This window comes from Tyto alba, unplaced genomic scaffold (genome assembly GCF_018691265.1).
Source record: "Tyto alba isolate M040663 unplaced genomic scaffold, T.alba_DEE_v4.0 Super-Scaffold_46, whole genome shotgun sequence".
Taxonomy (NCBI): Eukaryota; Metazoa; Chordata; class Aves; order Strigiformes; family Tytonidae; genus Tyto; species Tyto alba.
This window is the reverse complement of record NW_024881322.1, coordinates 16,229,035-16,253,993: the sequence shown is the minus strand read 5'-3', so window position 1 is coordinate 16,253,993 and position 24,959 is coordinate 16,229,035. Positions and strand designations below refer to the sequence as shown.

Below are 24,959 nucleotides of genomic sequence, written 5' to 3'. Positions count from 1 at the left end.
TTTGTATAGTCAGTAGTTATTTTTTCCATTTTTTTTTTTTTTTCCAGAAGTGATTTTATTGATGATGTTTAGGGTCTAGAGATCATGCCTGAAAGTTTTCTTGGTGACTGTTTTTGTTTTATCTTTTAGATTGATGTGATTGTGACTTTGGGCGGACTTGGAGGACGCTTTGACCAAATAATGGCATCAGTGGAGACGCTTTTTCATGCAACAAATATCACTCCTTTTCCAGTCATTGTTATCCAGGACTGCTCGCTGATTTACCTGCTTCAACCTGTAAGTGCTGTGAAAAGTTACTTCATAATAAAACTGACATTCCCCTCAGCCCGACCCTGTAGGTGTTGCACCATTAAATGCTTGGTTTCTTAATTGTAATCTGTAGGCTCAGAACCTAAATATAAAATTTATTGCAGAGAAATGGACAGAAAATGATGGGCTCTGCGTTCCTGTCTAGGAAAAGATTGTGTTTAATTTGTTCAGGATAGATTTATTTAAAAGAGGAGGAATGTAGAAATCCAGAAGGTATGAAAACTGAATTTCAGTAAACACAGGATTTTGATTGTAAATGGGAAAAAAAAAAAAAAAAAAAGGGAAACCGCATTTTAATTAGATTCCAGTAAGTAAGTTTAAATTTAGGACACAGCCCTTTTGCACATTGACTAGCAGTAAGGATGTCTGCAGTAAGAAGAACAAAAGAAAGGTGTAAGATGGGAATATTAGGGAGTTCCTGACAAACACATCAGGCAGAGCTCTTATGTGGTCTGAGTGGTGCAGTTCACTATGATGGGAATCCAGCTAGCATCAACAAGGGAATTTATTTAAGATGTGTTATTTTTGTGGTTTTTCAGGTCTGTTATTCTATTTATTGATTCATAAACCAACACACACAAAAGATGTTGCTGATCTTCTGCTTCTGAGATTTAAATTAAAGGCAAATGTAAGCATCAAGAATCTTCTGTAACAGTGATTCATTTATTTGTTTGGAAATATCTTTCCTTGATGTCAGGGTTTCTAGAAGTTTAACTAACTTTCCCATTTTATCTTGGAAAGCTTATTTCATTAAAATAAATAGCATTCACAGATAAATTTAACAAAATCCTGCACCACACGTGCTTCACTGTAACTTGAGAAAAGCATTAATGAGGTTCTATGCGATTATAGATTTAAATCCACAGGGGCAGATGCTGTATTAACAACTTTGAAGCACAGTGTCTGCAGGAAGGGTAGTAGGCACAGGAGCTTATTTGCCACTATGACGAGGAGTGACTCTGATCATTAGTTGCACAGTTGAATGGGTAGATGCAGCAGAGCAAGGGGGAAAGAGGGCTAAAGGATAACTGTGGTTAAAGTCTGAAAGTGAGGAGTAACTCGCTTGTGATTGATCTGTGGGTGCAGTACTTCACTGACCACTGTAACCCAATTTTAGGATATTTTTAAGAACATACTGAAAAGCTGAAATAAGGTGGAGAATTCCAATTTTAGCTTACAAAACACTTACTTGGACTGGAAAGACTTCTAATTGTTTTCATTTATCTTCTCCATAAGTGGCTTTAAAATGCCATGCCTAAGGTTGCTTTCAGAAGAGTCTTCAATGAATAATTAAACCCTTTGCAACTTGAAATAAATTCATGATCTGTGCATTTAAATAGAAATAGGAGGTTGCTAATTGTTTAGGCTTGCTGGAAACTTCTTTATGTTCTGTTTTTAATACTGCTGTATGAGAAGCATTTGATACTTTTTTTTTGTTGATGGGGATTGTTCCACAGGATATTATTTGTTCTGCCACTCCTGGCTGTCAGTCTGCACTGCCAGTACCTGACTTCTGTAACTTCAGGCTGTTTCTGTCATTCAGAAATAAAGGGCAGATATAGGGGGCAGGCCATGTAAACAATCTTAATGCTGACTTTGACACAAAATTGCTTTTCATTGTTGGCCTAAACTTGTCACTGTCAGCATCTTCTAGTCAACTGTTGTGGTACCTTCAGATACTAACATTAATCCTGCATAATTTAGATGAAAATCAAGTGAGTAGTTTATACACAGAAAGAAACGAGGATCCTGAGCTTGGAAGTACTTTTTTTTTTTTTTCTTTTGGTATGGAGTTCAGTTTGATATTTTTTTCTTGTAAACAGCCACAATCATGACATTCTCTCTTTTTCCTCTCTCCCCTTTGTAATTTAAAATCAAGGTAGGAGGGAGTTGAGCACAGTAGGAGACCCACTGACTTTTTGAAATGCAAGTCTGGAAACAGTGCAACAAATGGAGCAAGGTTTTGAGATTCAAATGCTAATGCAAATGATAAAGTTAAGAATATGTTGCTTTTTTCTATAAGATGTAGATCTGAAACCTTTCTCTGTTGGGGAACAAGAATCTGATATTTATTGGATTCTTTGGATAAAATACATGAGCAAAATATAACCATGTTTTTGCTTCAAAATTACATTAGCCCTCCATTCACTGTAGCGGGAGACTAGTGTTGGTTCTCTAGCATGTGTACCTAGGCAGAGACTAAAATATTTGGATAGAGCAGATAAACTGGTAATTCCATAACAACCCTAGGAAGGACAACAAGGGGAATAACAAGGCAAGCTGCTGAATTTTTAGTTACTAATGCAGAAACTAGGAGGAGGACAGTGTGAGTAGATCTCTAAGTATACTATAAAATCTATTAAGTAATTGCTTTGAAAGAGAGTTATTTCACATTATTTCAATGTTGCTGTAGAGAAGTACAGCAGAAAAAATATATCAATATTTAGCACACTTGTAAAGGGTCCACAGTATTGTAGGAAACAGGTTTATAGACTTGCTAAAAGTCTTTGGGGCAATAGAGGAAATCAGCAAGGACAGTGTCTGATTTGGGATCCGCTGCAGACTACCAAGCAAGGTGGACCAGGTAAACAAAGCCTTTTTCATCAGCCAGTGAAATTATCCAAGTACTGAATGTAAAGGTAGTTGGCATCTCTGCATCTCTTGGGAAATAGGTGGACAGACAGTGCAAGTTTTTGAAATACATTGATAAAAATGTTTTAGCATGGAACGTGAAGAAAACTGCAAGGAAGTAAGTTCATTTATGGTCATTTCTGACCTGTAAGGATGAACCATGCTGAGAGGTGGAGAACAAAAATTATGATGGGAAGAATTACACCCCATAAATACCTGTCTCTATGGACAGGTATTTCTATGGAGAAATTGGGTGGTAGGATAAGATCTAGGTATACACTCTAAATTAATTCCAGTATAGGTGCCGCAGATGAGTGTTTTAGATAGCTTAAAGAGTCACCATCAGAGGTATTTGCAAAAGTCATTTTAATATGATGTTGTAAAAGTGTGACTTAACAAAGTTTGATGGTGAGGTTCACTCTATTAGTCATTACATGGAAAAAAGCATACAAAGGAAAATTGAGTTTGAATCAATTTAGGATTATTTACGTAGAGACCTGGAGATGCAAAAGGGTAAGGGGGACCCTTCCTTTGAGTCACAAGGTTCAAAATGGATCCCCTTGCTTTCTAAACTCCTTCTCAGAGTCTAGGTGCGGCTGGATCCAGACTTAGTCCTAGACTTGGCCAATGGTTTATGTCTAATGGAATTAATATAAAGAGTAAGGAAAACCTCCCACCGAGTTACTATGCCAATTTGTTGGGGAATGAGTGATTATGGACAAATCAGTGATTATGGATCCTACACAACTTTGAGATAGGAGCAATTTAAGATTTATTAGCATTATTAAGGCACATCACAAGATTAGGTTATATGATTTTTAAAATACTTACTCATCAGCCAATTATCAGAGTGATTTAATAAAAATCGCCATTATCAACACTACAAAGTTTCTTAAATCAAATCACGCATACACAGAGATACGGAGATTAACCTATGATCGAGATTTTTCTCTCTTTGCCAATTGTAGTAAATTATTGGTACCAAATGATCTTTGAAACCTCGTGAAATCTAATTGTAGTGAATTACTCACTATTCTCCTTTATCGGCATATGTCAGCAGATGGTCCTTGATACCTTCTTCTCTGTCAGCATCTAGCAGCGGACGATATTGGAAGTTTTTGCAAAATCTAGCCCAAGAGATGTCCCAGTTCAGGGGGAGATACTGGGTCACAGCCTGCTGCGATCCCAGAGAGCTCAAAGGGTCTCGCTTAGGGTCGCTATTTATAGGATCACGAGATGGTTGACTTTGGTCAGTATTTTCCATTCCGGCCACAATTCTTGCCAGGTAATTTTGGTACCTTCCTAGGTGGGCCACAGTCCAGGCTGTGGGAGTTTTGGGTATGGTTCTAGGCAACAGGAGTTTCAGGTATGTTTAGAGAGTGCCTTATTGTCCTAACTCACTGTGCCATAACCAGGACAAGGAATTACCAGATTGTCCCAACTCATTGCACTTGTAGCCCAAACAAGAACACAATGTTGGCTAGTCCTGACACCGCAACGTGGCCCAGGGCATCTGCACCACCACATTCTACCCCGTGACCAAAGTCAATCTGTCTTTTCCACAGAGTGGTGGAACTACACAGGTATTTAAGAAAAGAAAGCAGACATGAAATGAGATGCGCCTATGGAATGGGCCAAGCAATGAGAACATAGTTCATAGCTACAGACATTGTAAGTTGACAAGTGAAAGATTTTCTCTCGTCTGAACGGGAAGGGAAAACTAATTATAAACAGCCTAAATTTAATGCATCTTTTACTCAGTCTTCACTAAAGCAAAATATTCATTCGAGCTGATAACTAATACAGTTAAAATCATTGCCAAAGTCCGAAGACTTTAAATTACTTCAAATAAAGAGCAAATAAGAGATGGAGCTGCCTTTGATTTTGACAACTCTAAGGGTTGTTAATTTTTCTATGCCATACAACACTGATAGGACGGGAGTCAGAAACAGGGAGACTGTATGAATTGCAGGAAGGGGTGCTTGCTCTGAAGCATTTTCTAATGTGATGATTGGAATTTAAAAAGAAAAAAAAAATTATCTCTGTACTGAATAGCCATCATATTTCTTTCTGTAGTGGGGGGAGGAAGGAAAGCCTGAATTCTTAATAAGGAGTAATCACTCTTTATAAGCAGGATATTTTATACAACAGCTCATATATTCTATGCTTGAAGTTTTGGTAGTATCAATTACCATTAGCATATACCCTGGCTGAAGAGCATTAGGCCCTTAGAGTCATGTTTATCATGCTAGCCATGCTCAATATGAATGGCTTAAGGTTTCACATACATACTTTCTCATTTTCTGGTTGTGTGCTTCTCAGGAGTGCAGAAACATTAGCTTCTGTACACTGAGCATAAATTATCTTTTATCTGTGATTTTTATGGCAGTTTGTAATACAAGGTAATAGGATTTATGACCAAGAAATGAGAAGATGTCCAAGAGTTAATGAGGCCTGTCTTTTACATTATACTGAGCAGTTCAGTTTTCCCCACACAGGATTCCAGCCCTGGGATGTAGGGAAGAATTGCTACCTACACATGAAAATGTGTTACAGCGGCATATTTTTGTCAGTTAGCTAACTCTTTTGAAAGAGTGTATGAATACTTTAATGACCCTTTTTCTTGCACACAGCTTTTCTTGTGAGTGCATGCTTGCCTTCCCTGTCAGAAAAGATGAATAATTTAACATCATAGATAGTAGTCCAGCAGCTAAATACGAGCAATAACGATCAGGAGTCCTATCCCTTATTCTTGGCTCTTTACTATCGTTTCATTAGAGAAGTAAATTGTGTAGTCTTTTGATCGTAGTCTCCTAGTTTGTAAATTGGATGAAACCCACGTCCTTCTCTGAATGGGTACTGTGAGGCTCGTTTAGGTTTTTTACAAAACGCCGTTACATCCTCAGCTCTGCACCGAGGTGGAACATAGTATTATGGTAATAGTAACAACAGTATTAATAAGGCCCTTAATCAACATAAATATTGCCATACAGTAGGCTGTGCATCTAACTAGTTAGCATGGTCCCAAGCACAGTTTTAGTGGGAGTCAGCTATCATTCTCACAGACAGTGCCTGGGCATGGTTTGGGGTTAACACAGGCCAGGAACTGCTGACTAAGCATTTGGAGAGTACTGCCTTCTCCCGGGGACAAGAGAGAACAGCCATATGCATATGAGCAGTGCTGTGCATGTTGTCTTGAGGTCCAGAAAGTATTACCTGAACTGTTTTACAGCTGCGGACAGAGTCACTAGACATGCAGATCTGATCCTGGATGGGAACGCTGCAAGAGATGTAAGTGAGGGAAGGTACAAGACTGGAAACTTAACTGGAGTTTGTTAATGCAGTTCTCTATGCCAATGTTATTTGGCTTGCTTTGTGTCCATGCTTGTAAAGTTTACTGGGAAGTTCAGGGTATACACCTTCAACTTCTGAGTTTTCTTGTGGCAGTCAGTTCCTTGAATTGTGCAGGAACTTGGCGAGCGGGTAATCACATCAGTTCTGTACCACCTCATGTGTGTAAGAAGCAGATCTGGCTTGCACTGGCAGTGGAGAAAATTGTTATTGAGTGTGCCTCTTCTGGGGTATAACTTTGGAATTTCAAAATTTGGGGATAACCTTTAATGCCTCCTTTTCCTATATTTTTAGTATATTTTGTGGGTAGATTCAGTTGCAAATAGGTCCCAGTTGCCAAGGAAGGGGTTTAAACATACATTTAAGATTTAAACATCTATTTAATATTTAAACAAAATATTTAAACTTATATTTAACACTTAACATATTTATTGTCCTTAAAGGCTGTCTTTCCTGTTTGGTATCTGCTCTCAAGGAACACTGTTGGAACTTAATCTAGTTGACAAAGTGAGTCTCTGTGCCTCGGGCTCCTTGTAGGTCACTTGAATGAGCATCTATGGAATTCAAAAATATAGAACTTCTTGTTCTTTGCTAAATATATCTTTTTGTGACTATTTCTATGAGAAAGCCAGCCATTCAGCTGGACATAAACACTGCCAATGTTAAAAATATTAGTAGAAAAGTTACTCAAGCCCTTCTCTGTGAGCCTGACTCCTCACAGAAGCCCTAGCAGAAACAGCTTTTATGCTTCCAGAGCTTCAGTAGCACATTTAAATGTCTTCTCAGAAAAAAAAAAAAAAAAAAAAAGTAGCTGTGTTTGTAGCTTAGCTGCCTTAGTTTCCTTCTTTGGTAAGAAACTCTGAGGATTTGGGTACAGCTCAACTTCTGTTCTTAAAATCAGACTCCTAGAGTTAGAGCCTGTGTTTTTCTTCTTCCCTGGGAAAATCCAGCTGGACTAATGCTCACTCAGTCATTCTTACCATGTGTTGTTGTAGCAGGCCTGTGTAAATGTGACCTTCAAAAGGCTCCAGGTCCAAGTGACTCAGGTTTATTTCATGGTAATTTATGGCTATGAAATGGTTTACCACAGGATTCCAGTGTCTTACTGGATATCAGTGATCCAAATTTAATTCATTTTTGTCAATCACATCTTGACCTGGAGAAGATTTCCTTCCTGTCTTGCTTCTCACTGTTACAAAAGGAAAATTTTAGTGGGATATCCTTTCAGACAGTTTGTTTAGCATCAGTTAAAAGTGCAATAAGCATCAACTTTATGAAATATTTGGAATTACGTGGATTTTTCATGGACTTTTTGCAGAGGATGACATCTAATAGTTATGGACTACTTCTGTATAATGAAGACCATATGCAAAATATTTTTTTTTTATAAGTATCATCCTACAGCCTTTGCTTAGACAAACAGATTACAATAAATTCATAACTCAGTTTGGTAGCTTGCACGTAACCATTTCAAAACAAATACTGATCTTTCAGAGAGGAAGGGAAAATACCAAACCATCATTGCCAAGTGAAAAAGAATAGTCTTTACTAAATGAGATTTTCATCTGCTCATGATTCTTAAGAAACAAGTAATATTCTATAGCAGAATATGTTAATCATACAGCTGTTTTTAAATTCATCTTAATAGTTGTCTGCAGGAGAAGATGATGTAAGGAGTCTAATTGGATTACTTACGTATTTCTGAATTCTGGAGTCATATTGATTCTAAATCAATATCTGGTGTTTGGTAAGTTTCAATGGCTCTGCTTTCAAAATTTTTCAGTCTTTGTCCAGATTTTTAATTAGTTACTACCTCAGCTGATGGATGATCATCTAGGAGAATCTTGACCCTGAATAAAGCTCTTCCAATGAGGTTCCTGCCCTCTGTTGTTGCCCCTAGCTGTTGTAATATGATCTTATTAATATGATAATATCTATTTTGCTGCTTTATGGAAATCATGAGAAGTCTTCTGTTACAGAGCTAATTTTCTTAGACCTGGGCTTTCTTCCCAAACTTGTCAATTACTTGTGATTCCTTCAAAGTCTTAATCCTTCTTTTCATTCTCACCCTTAAGAAACTTCTTTCTGCAGTGCTCTGATACTTTGTCTTTTTGTGTGCAATGTAGTATTAATAAGTTTGTGTACTGTAAAACAGTTCTGCCACTGCACAAGTTGTCTGCTTTATGTTAAATCATCAGCAGCAAAACATATAATGTTTGTCTTTGACATTTGCTTATCGGTAGGAGCTGATGCTTAAACTGAGATCAATGGGAAGCTAGTAAAACTTTCTTATGTTTTGGTGATAGCAGTAAGCTGAGGAAAACTGCAGCAGTATTTTCACTTGCTGTGTGTTCATTTATTCTTTCTTCTGTAGCTAAACAGGAGAGAGCTGGAGTGTGCGTGGATGTGTGTGATTATTCTAGTTTTGTTCAGGTTTTTTTCCAGGTAGGACTTTGATCCTATATGGGGATATAGTAGCAAGCTAAAGAATTCCCAAGCTTTTTCTAGATTTTTGACCCAAAAAAAAGCATTTTAAAAGACCGTTAATGTAGATTCCAGATTTGATCAACAGAATTAAATACTTTGTACATAATTTAATAAGCTTTCTACAAGATGCATGTTTTGTACTTTAAAAAAGAAAAAATATTCAGATGCTTGTCTGTATGAAGGTCTCATAGACTAGTACTTTATAGATTGATTCTGTGGTGTTTTTATGATTAATGCTACAGCTTAAAATATTTATCTACCACCTGACACCTTAGAGGGAGTTATACAATGTTTTGAAGTTTCAAGGTTAACCATTAGACATAAAGGACTAATGGGACTTAGAGGGATAATTATGAACCCTTTCTGTGACTTGCCTGATCAGAGGCCACTCCCCTTACCAATTAATCGTCATAAAGCAAGATCTTATTTTCTCTTTCTGATATTGTTGTTTCTTCCCTCTGGATTTTTCTTGGATCCCACCAACTGTCTTTTCGCAGCACATCATGATATCTTAATTTTTTAGTTTAGTTCTGTAAAAAATATTCTTGCTTTAACTTAAGCAGTCACTGCTGCCCTGAAGATTTTACCCAGGATTTGTCTCCTCCCAGCAGTTACAATTTGGCAGCTATGAAGCATTAGTCCATCGGTGCCCATTTGTCATTCTGGCTTCATCTATTCCCCTTGGGTCTTGCAGTACTTCCTCTTAATTCTGTCATACCAATGACAAAAGTGACATCATCTGTGTCGTACTGGAACTTGTTGGTGTGATGTCTACTGCAGCATGCCTATGCATTACCCTTAATTTTTTGCTGAGCAATAACTCTTTGTTCTGCTTCATTGTCAGCCCACATTTCTCAAGTCCTAGGATTCGGTGCTACCCACTAAGTGACACTGTCTCTCTGAAGGCATCTTACTGCCTTGCTTGAGGTGAATTTCACCAAAGTTTTGTAGTAAGAGCTTTCCTCCTTGTGTATTAAAAGGATTTCAATGCTAGTTTGGGGTTATGGATTTCCTTCACTCCCTACTGTGGCATCACAGAAAGTTCTGTAGGGAAATTCACAGGTATCGGAAGTCTAATCTGTGACAGAACCTTCTCTGGAAAGAAAATGAGTGGAAAATATTTTATTGCATACAATTAAAAATATAGCACAGAAAAATCAATATTATTGTTCCTAGACTGAATGTAAATGACAGTAAAAATTGAAATGATGGTAGATGATAAATTATTTTCTACTACAAAAACAACAACAAAAAAAAATCAGAATGCTGAATACTTAATGGTTGACCAAGCCTGAAGGGTTTATAGATTCCTTTAGAGGAAAACTTAAAACTGGCTCTTTCTGCTCACATTTGAGTACTGGCATTAGTTGAAGTTGCAGAAGGTGAGCGTCTGTATTCTGTCCTCAGTTATATTTGAAAATATGTTATCTCTTAAATTCAATCCCTTTATGAAATCGCTTAGGCTTTTCCAATCCCTTACAGTATCACTGTTAATTTTGTATCTGCCAGGGCAAGTGATGCCAACTGTATGGATTTCCTACGTTTACATTTATTGTTAAAAAAGGATCAGTGCAGAAGAATGATAATTTAGTAATATCTGAGGTCCTAGGGAAAATGCTGTACTACCCTGATAAACAAGATTTATCTAGAACTATTCAGCTTTGCCATGGGAAGTGATTTACTTAGCAATCTGAATTTTCTTTGTCTTGGTAACAACGGTTACATTACTTCAGCACTCTCTCTCCGCTATAACAGAACATCCTAAGAGAAGATGGTGATCAGGGATTGAGTTCTCCAGTATCTTTCAAGACTGTAATGTGTCTGTCAGTCACATCAACTGCCATTAAAAATACTTGCCAACAGTGCAGTTGGGCCCACAGGCTTCCTACTCCTAGTCCTAAAATCAAGATATTTAGAGTGAATATCGTCCTGTTAAAAGCAAGGAAAGGAGTTTCGAAGCTGGTGATTTGGCAGCAGAAGAGAGGTTCCGTCTTCATCCTCAGGTCTAAATTTACAGAATTGGTAGAGTGCCCTGATAGCTAACGAAAAGGAACAAGCTCCTTCTGGGAGAACTGTGGGAGCATTAGCAGCAGGTGGAAGCAGCAGGTGACAGTGACTGGAGAAGCCCTTCAGCAGGAGAACAAGGTCCCCATCTGCTGACCAGATGTGCTCTCACAGGGGATGTGTTGCTTGGCACGGGCCCGATCCTGGATGTTGCGGAGAGACTGCTAAGGCCCTCGGACCTCTTGTTGCTCATCTGCGTGGACACCAGTGATACTGACAAGAGAAGTCTGAAGTAAATCAAGACAACAGACTGCAGAGCTCTTTAGGCAAAGGTAAGCCTACATGCAAGCCTAGGTAGTGTTTTCCTCAGTCCTGCAGATAAGGGAGCAGTGTGCAGGTAGGTGCAGACACAACCTGTGAGTTAACGGCTGGCTGTACAGCTGGTGTCACAAAAAGTGCTTTGGCTTTCATAATCATGGCTTCCTCTGAGGAATGAAAATTGCTAATGAGAGACAGGATCCATTTGACAAAGCAAGGAAAGAATATCTTTGCCAACAGGCTGGCCAATCTGATGAGAAGGGTTTCAAACTGGGTCACATCAGAGGATGGTGATGACGGATTATAGTGAGGGAGTAACGGTTAGTGTTGATAAGTTCAAGAGGAATGGAGTGAGAGAACCCACAGGAAAGATAAAACAAGTCAAAAGAGAACCTGTCTCGAGTGTCTGTACACAAATGCATGCACCATGGGAAACAAGCAGGAGGAGCTAGCACTCCATGTGTGGACACAGAACTGTGAAATCATTGGAATAGCTGAAAAGTGGTGGGGTAGCTCATATGGCTGGAGATCTGATAAGGAGATAACAGCTCTTTGGGAAACACAGGCAAGGAAGAAGGTGAGAGTGGTGGCCCTTTAGGGGAATGAGCAGTTCACAGTGGATGGGATCCTGTGGGAGGCAGCTCTGAATGTCAAAACAGCAGGTTCAGTGGAGGGTCATCAGGATGGTTGGGGGCTGGAGCACATTCCCAGGTGAGAAGAGGCTGAGGAATACTGGGCTTCTTCAGCCTAGAGAAGAAGCTCTGGGGAGTCCTAATAGCAATCTTCCAGAATCTGTGAGGAGGTTATCTGAAAGATGAAGCCAGGCTTATTCCTTAGGTACTCAGAAGAAGAATGAAAGACAGTGGCCCTAAACTGAAACCAGAGGTTCTGGATAACTATTAGGAAAAAATTCTTCTCTGGAGATAGTTACATACAGGAATAAGTTGCCAAGAGAATCTCCGGCCCTGGCAGTGTTCAAAACCTGATTGGAAGGCTGCTCTCAATGACCTCCTGAGACCCATTCCTGCCTGAGTGGTTCTGGGACACTTGTGGAGACGCAGGTAGATTGAACAGATGTGTTAGAGCCATTGTACAAGTATCTTGAGAAGAATCTGGAATGTCCTGATACAGAAGACTACGTGACCATGTTCAGAAATAGTGGTTCTGTCCACTCTGATCTCTGTTCGTGTTCCTGTTACCCTACAGGGGGAGATTTGGTTTAGTCTCTTGTGTAACCTCTCAGAAAAAACTGCTGAAAAGAGAAATGATTGCCGTCTCTAAATGCACTGAGTAAATGCCAGGGAGATAAACAGTCTGTTTAAGCTCAAGGCCAATGTTAGAACAGTAGTAAATTGCTTTAAACGAATGATAGATAAATTTCCATCGTCAATTAGAAAAAATGTCCCTAATCATTGGTCTGATAAGATTCCGCAACAGCTTTCCAGAAGGGAATAAGAGGGACAGTTAGAAACAGAGCTCACTATGTTAATTTTATATTCCCAACTGTATTCCCGAAAAAAGTGAACACAAAACTTGCAAAAGTTGCCAACGTACGACTTTATGTAAGCATTATGTTTCCAACTGTCCTTCATTTCCTGCTTTTCACACCTAAAGCCTGGCAGTCGCATTGGTCGTTTCGAACCATGAGCTGCACGAGCCGTGGTGGTCTGTGGCCAGCCTTTCAGCAGGGCCGGTTTGCCAACGGTCAGTGTTAGTTCCAGCCCCAACCACGGTGTCTGTTTCACAAATGTAGTTCCCTTTCGCATTTTATTTACTGTATCCGGAAATCTAGATATCGCTTTTGTGTATGCCATAAGAAATCACAGATATCCAAAGGTGGTTTAGCAATCAGGGAAGTTTTACAGTGTGAAAAACCTTTTGGCTAGGAATGTTACCAGTGCAGAATAAATTTAAGTGTATGGCAAAGCAGATTAATGAAATCTAAGCTTGTCCTTAAGCACTTCATTGAATTGTGGTCTGCAGATGTAAGTATAATATCTCACCTGGTGTATAATTCCAAGTTAAGATGTCTCTGCATTTTCCCATACACATGACAGCCAGTGATGCTTCATAGGGAGTATCTGCATTTCTGTGGCATCAACATCTGTTTCTGAGTGGTTAATTTTCATTAAAAGTTCCCATCCATTGTTAATTGAATTATGGCCTTCAATTTCAGCAATGTCAGGTACCTGCAGGAGAAGAAGGAGCTACACCCAGGGGGGAATCATTTTATTCTGATGAAATAATAAATTACCAGATTGAAGAATAATTAGCTTGAGGAATTCTCTACTAGTAACCACACTGTTGGCAGTGAAATGTGCCCTTGCGTTATGAGTCTGAGGTCTTCCTACCTCACAGCAACTTAAAGATTTTTAGATACATGTGTCTAAAAGCTGCATTGCAGCAGGTATCTCTCCTTAGGCTCTTAATAATGAGGTCACCTTGTTCAGTCCTTTCTCAGCTATCACGTTCCTTTTGGGGCAGGGAAAAGAGAAAGTCTCTCTGGTAAAAAAAGGTACATTTTTCTCCTCTTTGTAACCACCAGCAGTTTTTCCTCAACTGAGGGGGGTACTTCAGAGTGAAGTGAGAGCAGCTGAAGATCTCGAATTAGTCTTCTGTGGCAACGATGCCACAGGCAGAATCTCATTAGCTGCGAGCTTGGTGAATTTTTTTAAGGAGGAGCTGCCTGTCACCTTTATGTTAGAGGAACTGGGAATAAAATTCACTGTACCTAGGGTATCAGCTGAAACTTTAAAGCAATTAAAAGAGTATCAGGGGAGGACTCAGAAGGTCTCTGAGGGACCGGTATGTCTTTGCGTGAAGTCCCAGACCCTCCTGTCCATTCAGGATTGCGTGGGAGTTATTTCCATGTGTTGTAGATATGCAAGCTACTGCACGCAGCCTTAACCCATTCATGCTCACTGGTTCTTGAAATCCCATGAGGATTGTGGAGAGTCTGATATATTCCCCTTGCGCAAGATGGGTGGCCACAGGCAGAGCTCCTGAGCAGCAGCCTCAGTTATCATAACCAAATCCAGCTACTCTGTTGTGCCAGATGATGTATGCCACAAATAAAGGTGTACTTCAGGACTTGTACAGTTAAAGGAAGTAGCTCATCATCTCTATTACACATAGTTTATGAATTTTCTGTAAGCTCAGTGATATCGACTGAATTAATAATGCCATTTGCCCATGTGTTTCATGTGTCTGACTTATGGATCTCCTTTCTTACCTGTTCAGACAATCAGTGATACTGCAGAAGTATCAGGGCAACACGTAATCGCCGTTATGATTTATTAATAGTAACGCCCTTCATGAACATCTCTTTTTTTAATTCTCTCTTGTACTTAAAACTAGTTCCAGATTACTGCATTAAATGTGTTCTGTGTCTCCTTAGGGAGGTAGTATGAAGCTGTTGGTTTAGAAAGCAGGGTTTCCAGCAACAGTTGGGGAAGTTTTTAACTGCCAACTGTCAAACCTATTCCTAGAAAACTCTTAAGGAGATAAAATACTGAAACATTCATTTCTTTTATTCTAAGTCTCCTGGGAAAGTGAATCAGTTTTAGCTATTTAGTGTAGTCTGTTAAAAGGCACTAAATGGTAAGATATAACTGTAAGCACTATGGTGAGCTGCCAGACATTGGTTATACAATTCAAATGTGCAGCTGAGATGTTCCTCCTCCTAATTTATACTCTTTTGTGGCAAGAACAACAACGTTCACAAGCATCAGTGTGAGCCATGGTCTTCAGATAATGAAGCGACCAACTACTGATTTCTGTAGCGCTTGGAAACCCATGCATAATGATGTTCAAACTCTCATCTTGAAAGATGGTAGGAGCTCGTGTCTCTGAGACAGGCTGCGACAACCTCTGCAGTTCCGTAAAACCGATGCCCTGCTGGTGTCTCCTCCTGGAAGCCCAGAGGCTCTCCTGCCAAGAGCCTACGTCTGGTTGCTCCCATGCAAACTTCACTTTCAGCTGGGAAGTGAGAACAAGAACTTCTGTCCTTGAAGTTTGGCAGTGTTTCTCCATGGGACTCTGGATATGCAGGGTGATTTTTAAGGCCGCTGTTTTATAATTAGACAATTTTTTTTCCATCTGAGAGGTAAAAATCGAATGGTAAGTCAGCTAGAACTTACCTGAGGATGCTTTCTCTTCACTAATTGTTTTGTTAATTCCTACTTCATAGTAATCTTGGAGGAGGGGGAAATCATGGTGGAGTAAATCTGAAAATAAGACTAGTATTTAGACATGCTGGATACTGGTCTGTACCATTTTACAGTAGAATGTGATACTTTGGTACCATGATTTCTTTCCTTCAGATTATATATCTAAAATCAGATTATTACAGCTATGTGTATTCTCAAAATTATTTATCATGAGGGGCAGTTGACATATAAAGCCTTTGGAGGAAATGGTTATTTTTAAAAGAATCCATACGAGCTTTTCATATAGACTCTGATCTTTGATTAGTGAATCTCAGACCACATCTCTTGCCACACTCTAGCCAGATCTCAAGGTATATTACTCTGATATTACAGAGAGAGAGAGACAAAGGCACAAGGAGGTGAAATGATTTGCCCAGGTACTCAGGGAGTCAATACTATATTGAAAATTGAATCCAGTTTTCTGGGTTTCCATCTCCAGTGACCTGTCAGCTGGGACCTTTTGTCCCACTTCTTGGTGCTTGTGACTTGATTAGGAGTGACCTTTAGAGGTGATGGAGGTTTTTGCTGAAAGTGCTTAATCCTCTTAGAAAAATGACAAAAGCTCAGTTTTCTATAGTCATCGAAAATTCATCTTAACTTCCTTAGGAGAAATTGTGAAGAAGGTGGTTATGTATAAATTAATTAATCTCAGTTCTTGAGAAGCACAATAAAAAAATCTCACATCTGAATCTGAGAATGTCATGGCTTAGATTGGCCAAATATATATATGCCAGTTATAACAACAGCTGATTATTTATAATGAACAATATATCCAGAAGCAAAAAGAAAAGAAGAGCTACTCAGAGTGTGGCAAACAATTATTAGAAATAATAATTTCTACATTTTTACATCTTTTAGCTTTCTGCCTCTGTGCATGAGCAGTGAGCGTTTTTCCATCCAGTAAAACATTTTTCATCTCATCAGAATATTACAGTTTCTATTTTGATTATAATAATAAGAAGCGGTTCACAGGAGACATTAGAGGATGGATGTTTGTTCCCTCCTGCCTTTTTTATTGTGTTAGAGATGTGTAGGTTAGAAATGCAGAAGGGAAAATGACTATAGCTATCACAGTCTTTCATAGGTGACTGACCAAAAGAAAATCCCGGGATATCACATAAGAGTTTACAGCAAGATTTGTTCTCATTCTGTGAGTTTTCTAGGAAATTCATATATCATGTCCCAGTGCGATGAGCTGTCATGAACACAGACTACTCAAGCATAACAGTATGTTGCTGCTCCTTTAAAATGTAGTCAGATAAACTTTTGTGGTTGGATGGACAGGGACATTTTCTCCCTTATCTGAACTAATCTCTAACTATAGCTGTTTTATGAATCCCCAAGCAAGAAATTGATTCTTTGCTTTCTCAGAAGAGCTGTTGACCTATATTTTTAGAGAGGCCAAATTTCTTGAAATTATTTTAAAAATACAGAATTTGAGTGCTCATTCACTACAGTTGTGTAGAACTAGCATACATTTGCATACATTTCTTACTTCTTTTTTTTTTTTTTCCTGAAATTAAGATACTTCACAAATGTGTCAAAGTATTTGAAGTGTAGTGTTCAGCAGGGAGGAAGAGACTGAAGATATGAGAAAATCAGAATCACATCTGTCCTTTTATAGAGGGAAGGCAGAGGAGGTGTTGGGTGAGGTCTGTAACCAAGGCCAAGTTAGGCAATAACTTTGGAAGTGGAGGGAAAACATTTGCACATAATGCTCTGCAGGAGAGAAACTGGTGAAAAGATGCAAAGAGAAGAGAGAGGCAATGCAGGTCTTGCAAATTGTGTATGGACTGGAGAGGAGATTGCTACAGACTTTAGACAGACTAGAGAAGGAGAGGATGAAATAAATTACACGAAGAACTAACAGAAGATGGATATGGTAATTATCTACTGGCATAAAAGCGTGAAGAATTTGTTGTCCTGTTGTATTGTTTAGGAAAAATGTTAAGAGGTGCTCATAATCTGGATCCGTGGTAGATTGAAAAGGAGACTGAAGTGAACTCTTAAGGTCAGAGCAGAAGTATCTGTTGCAAGTCCCATCTGTGCCTGATCTTCAGAGGATCCAACTTGTTCCTTGCAGCTCTACAGTTGTGGATGTCAGCAAAAGCTGCAGTAACTCCGGAGGTGACCACCAGGGTCTCAGCCATCCCAGTCAATAACTTCAGAGAAATACTGCTCAATCGGTGGCTGAATTCAGTGGGTTTCGTCTGAAGGTCTGTGACAGTCTCTACAAGTTGCATGAGCATTTTGGGTGCACTTTACTTAATGTTACTGCAGTTTCTTCTCCCTACACGTGCACCCACTCACTCACACTCACATTCATTCTGCTTGTGGTGTTGACTGCTGCCCCAGGCAGTGTTTATCCATGTAGGGAACAAAACTAGGGGAAAGTGTTCTTCTCTGCTTGATTAATCGGGGGAGAAGAGAGTGATTCTTGGAGATCTGTTGTTCTGTTGCTTGGTTTTGATTTTATGTTAAACCAATGCAAATATTCACCAGTACACTTATAATGCTCTACATTCTGGTAAGATGTCAGTGCATGGATCATGCAACACCCTGTATTAAAACTGTGTTGTCACTGATTTGAAAAATCACAGGTAGTGTATGCTTGTGTGTAGTAAATGATTCCTTAGCACCTAGTATAGGTTACATGGGTAACCTGTCTTCAGAAGAAGGTTCATGTTATATTTGTGCCTCCTATTTGATTGTATAGGCTTTCATGAAGTTAACACTTGTATATATGCTTATCTCTCTTCTCCTGCCTAGTCCCAGTCAGATTAGTGGAAATACTTGTTTGAGCCAAACAGAATAATCTGGGCCTCTCATTGCAAACTGTGGATGAAAGGATAAGGACTTTCTTATTAGACCTTCATAGATAAGTTCGCAGAGTGCTCTGGAGACCAGGCACTGTGGCTTGTGTGGCAGGTGGAGATGTATTTAGCTGAAGAAACAGCTATAAAAGTGCTATAAACTATGCTGGTATGATGAGCATTTTTCCTACCTCACCCTTGTTGCTGCATCACAAAGCAATGAGTTTCCCAAATTGCACAAACCCATACTCATCCATTTCCAAGGACAGAGGAGGTCATGCCAAGCAAGCCAGTCTTTTCAAAATGGGCTATAATTGGCACTAGCCAGAGCCTTAATATCCACTACCTGCAATTGAGTGGCACTCAAAAAGGCTGATTTATTTTCTCCATCCTAATAAATATTCAACAAAAATAAACAGAATTGTATGTTCGTTACAATTGAATGGCCCTGGTCAAAATAAGTGAGGGCCAAAGACAGAGTAGAAGATACAGTTTCTCAGAAATTATTTAATCTCTGAGTAGCTGATGTGATTTCTGTGAAAAGTATCACTTAAACATGATTATCATGTAATACATAATGAGGATAGTTTCTTTTAAAGATTAGAGGTCTGTGTGTGCAACTATAAATATATCATAATGATAAAATTAGTCATGTATGAAAAAGTAAGTTTCTCTGACTGTTGGACCTTTCCCCTTCCAAAACTCCTGAGATTTTTTTCTGCTGTGTGGGTGTATTCTTACCTACCTGAAGAAAATTACATAGTTTTAAAAATGGAGTGTTTTCCAATAAAGAACATTTTGCTCAGTTTCGTTATAGACCCATAATATGTTCTCAAAAAAGGAACATGATTTTTGAAAAGGAAGTTATTAGCCATGGTGTTATAACTGTTATGCTTCCAGGAATATGATGGATGGATGGAAAGAATATTCTTATAAGTCATTTGGGGACAGTGTTTTGAGCCATTTTTTGATTATTACAGGGGAGAAAAAGCAATATAATTATATCTATTGGAAATCACTTGACAGCTACTCCACTTGAACTGATTGATGCTTCTGCTGGTTAAAAAGGGTGTTTCCATTTTATGATATTAAGAAAAAATAGGTAAAAACGAAATAAGTGTGTTAAAATACAGCTTTCATCTAGACAGAAGTGCAAAGACAGGTCTGTTCTTCTAAACTGTAATGTAACAGAGCTAAAACACTCTCAGAGTCTTCTCCAAATGTCTACCTGTACATATTTTTTAAAAGGAAAAATTAATATAACATTGCTTTACAACAGAAATGTCCCAAAGACATCTGTCCTAGAATTATATGCACAACTCCAGGATTGTGTGTGCTGCCATTTACTTCAGTAGAATTTTACAAAGATTTAGTTGTGCCATGTTTAACACTTTTCGGATCTCAGGCATTGCTCAGACTAACAGACATGTTTAATTCAACAGCAGGAATTTGCATGTGTTTATGAGAAAGCTAATTGGAAAGAGAAAGGAGAATATTTATCTGAACTTTTGTGTCCATGTGGATGAGAAATCTTACACTTCTCTAAGACACTTGTGTAATTGTGCTGCCCAGAAGAATGCAGGGGGGGACAAGACCTCATTTGCAGGAATTAATTTTTAAAAAGGTTACCTGAACCCTCCTATCAAACATGATTCCTGACCCCTCTTTGGTTTAATTTACTGTATTAGAAATGCTAGAAATAAGCACCCATGTTTCTATATGTGTGAGTACTGAATGGTGAAAATGAGATTACTTCAGTTTTTGAGAATGGATGAGGATGAGGTTTGACTCCTTATTTCTCTCCTGATTGTTATTTATGATGGGTAGAAAATATGGGTGTATTTGTGTACACGAGTAATAAAACCACATGGACTTTTATAACAAAGAATTGAGTTTAAGAGCATTTGTGAGTTCATTAGATTACCTAGCCACATTTTGGGAGGTTACAGGCAGAACACATTCAGGTAGAAAAACATCCTATTAGGCAGAAAACACACACTGTATATGTTGTGCATTTGTGTTATTCCTTCCATATTCATTAAAGTTTAAGGCCTTAAAAGACTTTTCAAAATGTTATGCCAAGCTGAGACACATTGCCCTGATGTGCCTTAGCTTAGCAAGTCTTACTGGCATTACTAGCACTCTGAGTAGTCAAGAAAAAAACACTACATTTTTCAAGTCACTTGTATGTTTGTCCCCAATGTGCACTTCTCGTTTTTCTTCATTCTTGAGATATCTATATAAATATTTTTTCAGAATTTTATACTGTTCTTATGTAACTTTGGACTAAAATGTGATGGGTTTTACTTGTACGTATATAAGGTCCTGATTAGGGAAAGTCAAGTTAGACCTGAACTTTCTCCAAGTTCTGAGGAGGTCAAGTTTGGAGGCTTAGTCCAAGGCCAACCCTACTGTTCTTTTATTTGTGAATAAGAGGACTTTGTATAGGCTTGAATCCATATGATTACTGAACTATGAACAGCTGAATTCACACATGGTTCAATTCATGTTGTTCTCAAGGTGTTCTACTTGATGTAGAAGACAAATAGAAAAATATTCAGACACTAAAGAAAGTAAAAATAGAATGGGGAGTGAACAGAGTGAAAAATAAAAAAAAAAAAAAAAAAGAAGAAGAAATTAAGGCAGAAAAGAGAGACTAAAGGTGTAGGAAATCTATGCTCTGTGTGCTTGTATATAAATTATACGCCTGGTAGGATTTGACAGAAGTGCTTAGGAGTTTGGGATGCTTTATATATACAGTACATTGTAGGTAAGCACATGCATCTAGCAAATGAACAGTTCGATTGTGGCAGTTTACTTGTTTCTAAAAATATATATAGATACTCCTAAAGGAATTTTGATAGGCTTAAATCTGATATAGAAATGGATGAGGAAAAATTTTTGCGGACAGGATATCGTATCATGCCTTTTTGTAATATCCTTTATTTATAACATTACAGTACAAAAATTCTGTTTGATTCTAAAGATCACTGTTCTTATAGCTGTTTACAACTAATTGTATTGCACCAAGTGGGAAACTGATGGTTTAGGCAGTTGGTCAGTACATCTGAACAAAGAAAAATACATGGGGGGAAAGGGGAGTGGTGGCATTGGAAAAATTAATGCTTTCATTTTTAAACAATGTTGTAGGTTGTAAGTCATTGTTAACATTTTTTAAGAAAATGTCCAGTGTGACCTATCTGAGCCACCACTGGGCCCCAGGGAATTTGCTGGTGATGTTAGGGAGAGGAGAAGCAGATGAGTGCAGTGCACTTGAAAGCACCCCTCCAAAATCTCCCTGATGTGTGGGAGAAATGCTACAGGAGCATGACCCACAACAGACTTTCCTTCTAGTGACAGCTCTGGTCTGTGAAATATGGAAAAGGGAGCTTTTTGTAATAAGAGCCCCTCCTTCCTCCAGAAAAGGCTTTTCTGTGAGACTTTGCCTGTTCTCTGAAGCATCTTAGACCTAAAATAAATATCAAAACAGTTTTGCATCTTTACACTCTGGTTAGTAAAATTTAATTTAAAAGTAAAAGCTATTTTTACTGGGCCCACTGGTGTCAATGATTTAGAAGTGCTTTAATGAATTTTTATCATTCTGGAAACAAACTAAAAGCATTAACTTTTGTTTTGTGATTGTCTCTGCCTAAAGCAAATTTTTATGGTCTAGTTAGGTTCTCTTGAAAACAGGCTTTTATAAGTAAATACTCATGGATGATTAACTGTCTTAAAACAAAACTGTTGTCAGATGTTAAAAATGTATGGTGCATGAGGGAGAAGGTATGTATATGTTGACTTGAAAACTAATTTCTGCATTTCAGCGCATCTGCAATGGTTAGTAAAACTGAGGCACCTGCAGATATACTTCCAAGGACTTGAGCTTGGGGAAAGTGTGTCTTTTTAATTTAGTTGGTACTAGTGTTTGGAAGCAAAAAAACTGTGGTGTGGTAAAGTGGTTTCCTAACTTTTGCAGCGTAAAGGAAGGATATCTTAATCAAAGCAGATCTTTCAAGACCCAGATTATTTTTAGAAAGTTTAAGTGGAACAGACATCAACTGAAGAAATGTCACATGAAGAAGCATGGAGAAAAACCTGTAAATGAGTCCACAGGAAGTACTTTTATGTGTTCTTTTACTGTACCTATCAATAAAATGCCAATATACTGCTGGCTGGTTACTTGTCACTATAAGAAAAAACAATTGGATTTTAGAAATTTATTTTCTTAGAAGGGCATGCAGAAATCTTAGTTTCAGACAAATATTTCACGTACTAATTTGGCTTTTCTCATTCATTCTTATTTCAAGCATAATTTGTACAGCAGTACACAGTCTGCAATTAATGCAGTGGACTCGGTTGAATAACTTCATAACTGACAAGAGATGGTCCTTTCTGACCTTCATTTTAATATTGCAAAATTAGGCAAAACTGAAACAGCTTCTGCAAGGGAATGAATAAAAGATGGTTCAGAAGATGTCCTCTTTCAATAAAATAACAATATTCTGTTTGATGATCCATTCGTTGTTGATAGTGGGTCTAATTTTTTGGTGGAAGAGCAAATCATTTTTTGTGACCTCTTATTTCTGCTCGACTTATAAGAAAATTTGAGTTTTTTAATTATTTCTGTCATCTGCTCTAGAAATATTAGATCCTGCTCAGGAAGATAAAGTGTTAATTGCAAATCATTCTCTCTCCCTGATATATGCCAATTTAATCAGCCTTTCTTATTTTTAATTCGGAGTAACATGAAGGCCCAGACACCCGGTGGTGCCAGGGCAGAGGCTGGCAGGCCCAGGTCCTGACATGGCGGCTGGGCCGCAGGCAGACGGGGGGAGCCCAGGGGCTGGCAGGGCCTTGGGGACTTGGAGGACACGGGGACTTGGTGTTTAAGTTCAGTGATGGCTCTATCAGTGACTTCACCTGAGAGGGAGGTCCAGGTGGTTTTAGTTACTGCTGGAGTCAAGCCCTCCCCTCTGCATACACAGCTTTCCCATAAAGACCCCCATCCTAAATAGTCATTGGACACAAAAGGAACATTTTTTCACAATGAGAACAATCAGCCACTGGAATAGTCTCCTCAGGGAAGGGGTGGATTCCCCAGCTTTTGGACATTTCTAAGATTCAGCTGGACAGGGTGCTGGGCCATCTTGTCTAGACAGGGCTTTTGCCAAGAAAGGTTGGACCGGATGATCCTTGAGGTCCCTTCCAACTTGGTATCCTATCGTTCTATGATTCTAGGGTCTGCTTGTTACTGCTGCGTGCTGGTAAAATTATGGCTGGCTCCTTTACTTAGCTTTTCTGGGCACTGGAGGACAAAATGTTGCATGGGAGGCAGACACGGTATGCAAAAGCTATGTGACTGCTGGTGAGAGATGTTGCATTGCCTTGACAACAAATACATTTTATATCTGCTGATTGACATTGTACTTACTTCCCCTGCCTATAGTTTTATGAAACCTGCTGTTTTTCAGACAATGGAAAGAGATTTCCTCAGGAATGTGAGCCCTGGGTCAAAAGTGTTATTTACACAAGGCAAAAAAACTGAGCAGACCCATGCACTTCATAGAAGCATAAGGTTCAGCAGCAGCAGCGTGTTCATGGCGTGCAGAGGCAATTACCAATAATCCTGTTTGAATATGAAAATGAGTAGAGTCATTCATGGTGCTCAGGGTAGGTTTGGGTTTTTTCTTTCTCGTTTTCCAGCAGGTGAGGGAGCTCTCCCCATCAGGCAGGTATTGCAGAGCTGATCTTTCCACAGCTACAGAAAAAGCATCCTGCAGTGCCTTTTTCTGCCTCTGGTTAATAATAGCTAATCTGAAAGCAGGAACAGATTGAATGGGTTACCCACCTACCTGTCGCGCTTGCCAGCTGACTTTCTTATTTATACAGTGATCCCTGTGAGAATATTCCAAGGGGGGAAATTTATGTTTTAAATTAAAAACAATGAGCAACTCTCCTTTGGGCTAGGCAGGGACTGCCAGAAGTAGAAATGTAAATGCTTTTTAAGGGTCTAGGATGCATTGATTTCCCCATTCTCCTTTCAAGTCTCAAATTTGCTGAAGCGTTTGCAGCATATTTCAGTAGTGATTCAAATCTATGATTGTTGGATGAATCTGTGGAAGTAAAAAAAAAAAAAAAAAAATTCCCATCTTCCAGTCATTGAAATTTATGGTAAAATATTGCCTTGCAGTGAAAGTTAAGATTTGGCCTGTAGCCTGCTGGGTTTTAGTTGTGCTGCATAATTACATGCAGTACTGTTCATGCAAACTGAGCCTGACCGCATGCCAGTAATTTGCAGAAGCCATTAACGAGGTTTTGGGGGAGATGGTGAAAATTAAACATTATCAGCTGGCTGGTTAATGGGCATTTACTGCACACAGTCTAGTCACTGAAACAGGATTTTTCATTCACAAAGTCAGAACAGATCTGTTCATTTTGTTCTGGCTCTGCAGATGGCAGTGTTAAGAGATTATGCATTTTTGGAAATGTCTTGAAGTATTTTTGTATGATGATTCGAAGACAGCAGTGAAGAAGAAATTCTTGAGATGCTATATGAAGATTCTGTTTACCTGTGAAGCAGAAGGTACTTTAAAATTTTGGGCATACTTATCTTTAATAAATCCCTGTGGTGAACTCTACCTTTGGCTGATGTCCAGTCTCATAGTCACCCAATTTTTTTTTTTAATTAACGTCAGAAGCCTTTGTTATGGAAGCAAAAGAAACGGACCCTTGTTTCTCTCTTGCTGAATGAATAGGTGCCTACAGCACATAGTTTTTCTTCTCTCAGCTGTGTAGATGCGATCAGTTAGCAGCTTGATTTAGGAACAGTATTATCCTC

The 24,959-nt window shown here is 38.8% G+C and overlaps 1 protein-coding gene across 4 annotated transcripts in view; it reads left to right on the top strand.

Annotated features, from left to right (window-relative positions):
• TPK1 (thiamin pyrophosphokinase 1) overlaps nt 1-24,959 on the top strand; it is a 327,111-nt gene that overhangs the window by 217,924 nt on the left and 84,228 nt on the right. For all 4 annotated transcript variants that reach the window (XM_042806372.1, XM_042806374.1, XM_042806375.1 and 1 more), the window contains one exon: nt 130-276. In XM_042806372.1, coding sequence (XP_042662306.1) covers nt 130-276 — 147 coding nt within the window. The remainder of the gene's footprint in view (nt 1-129; nt 277-24,959) is intronic.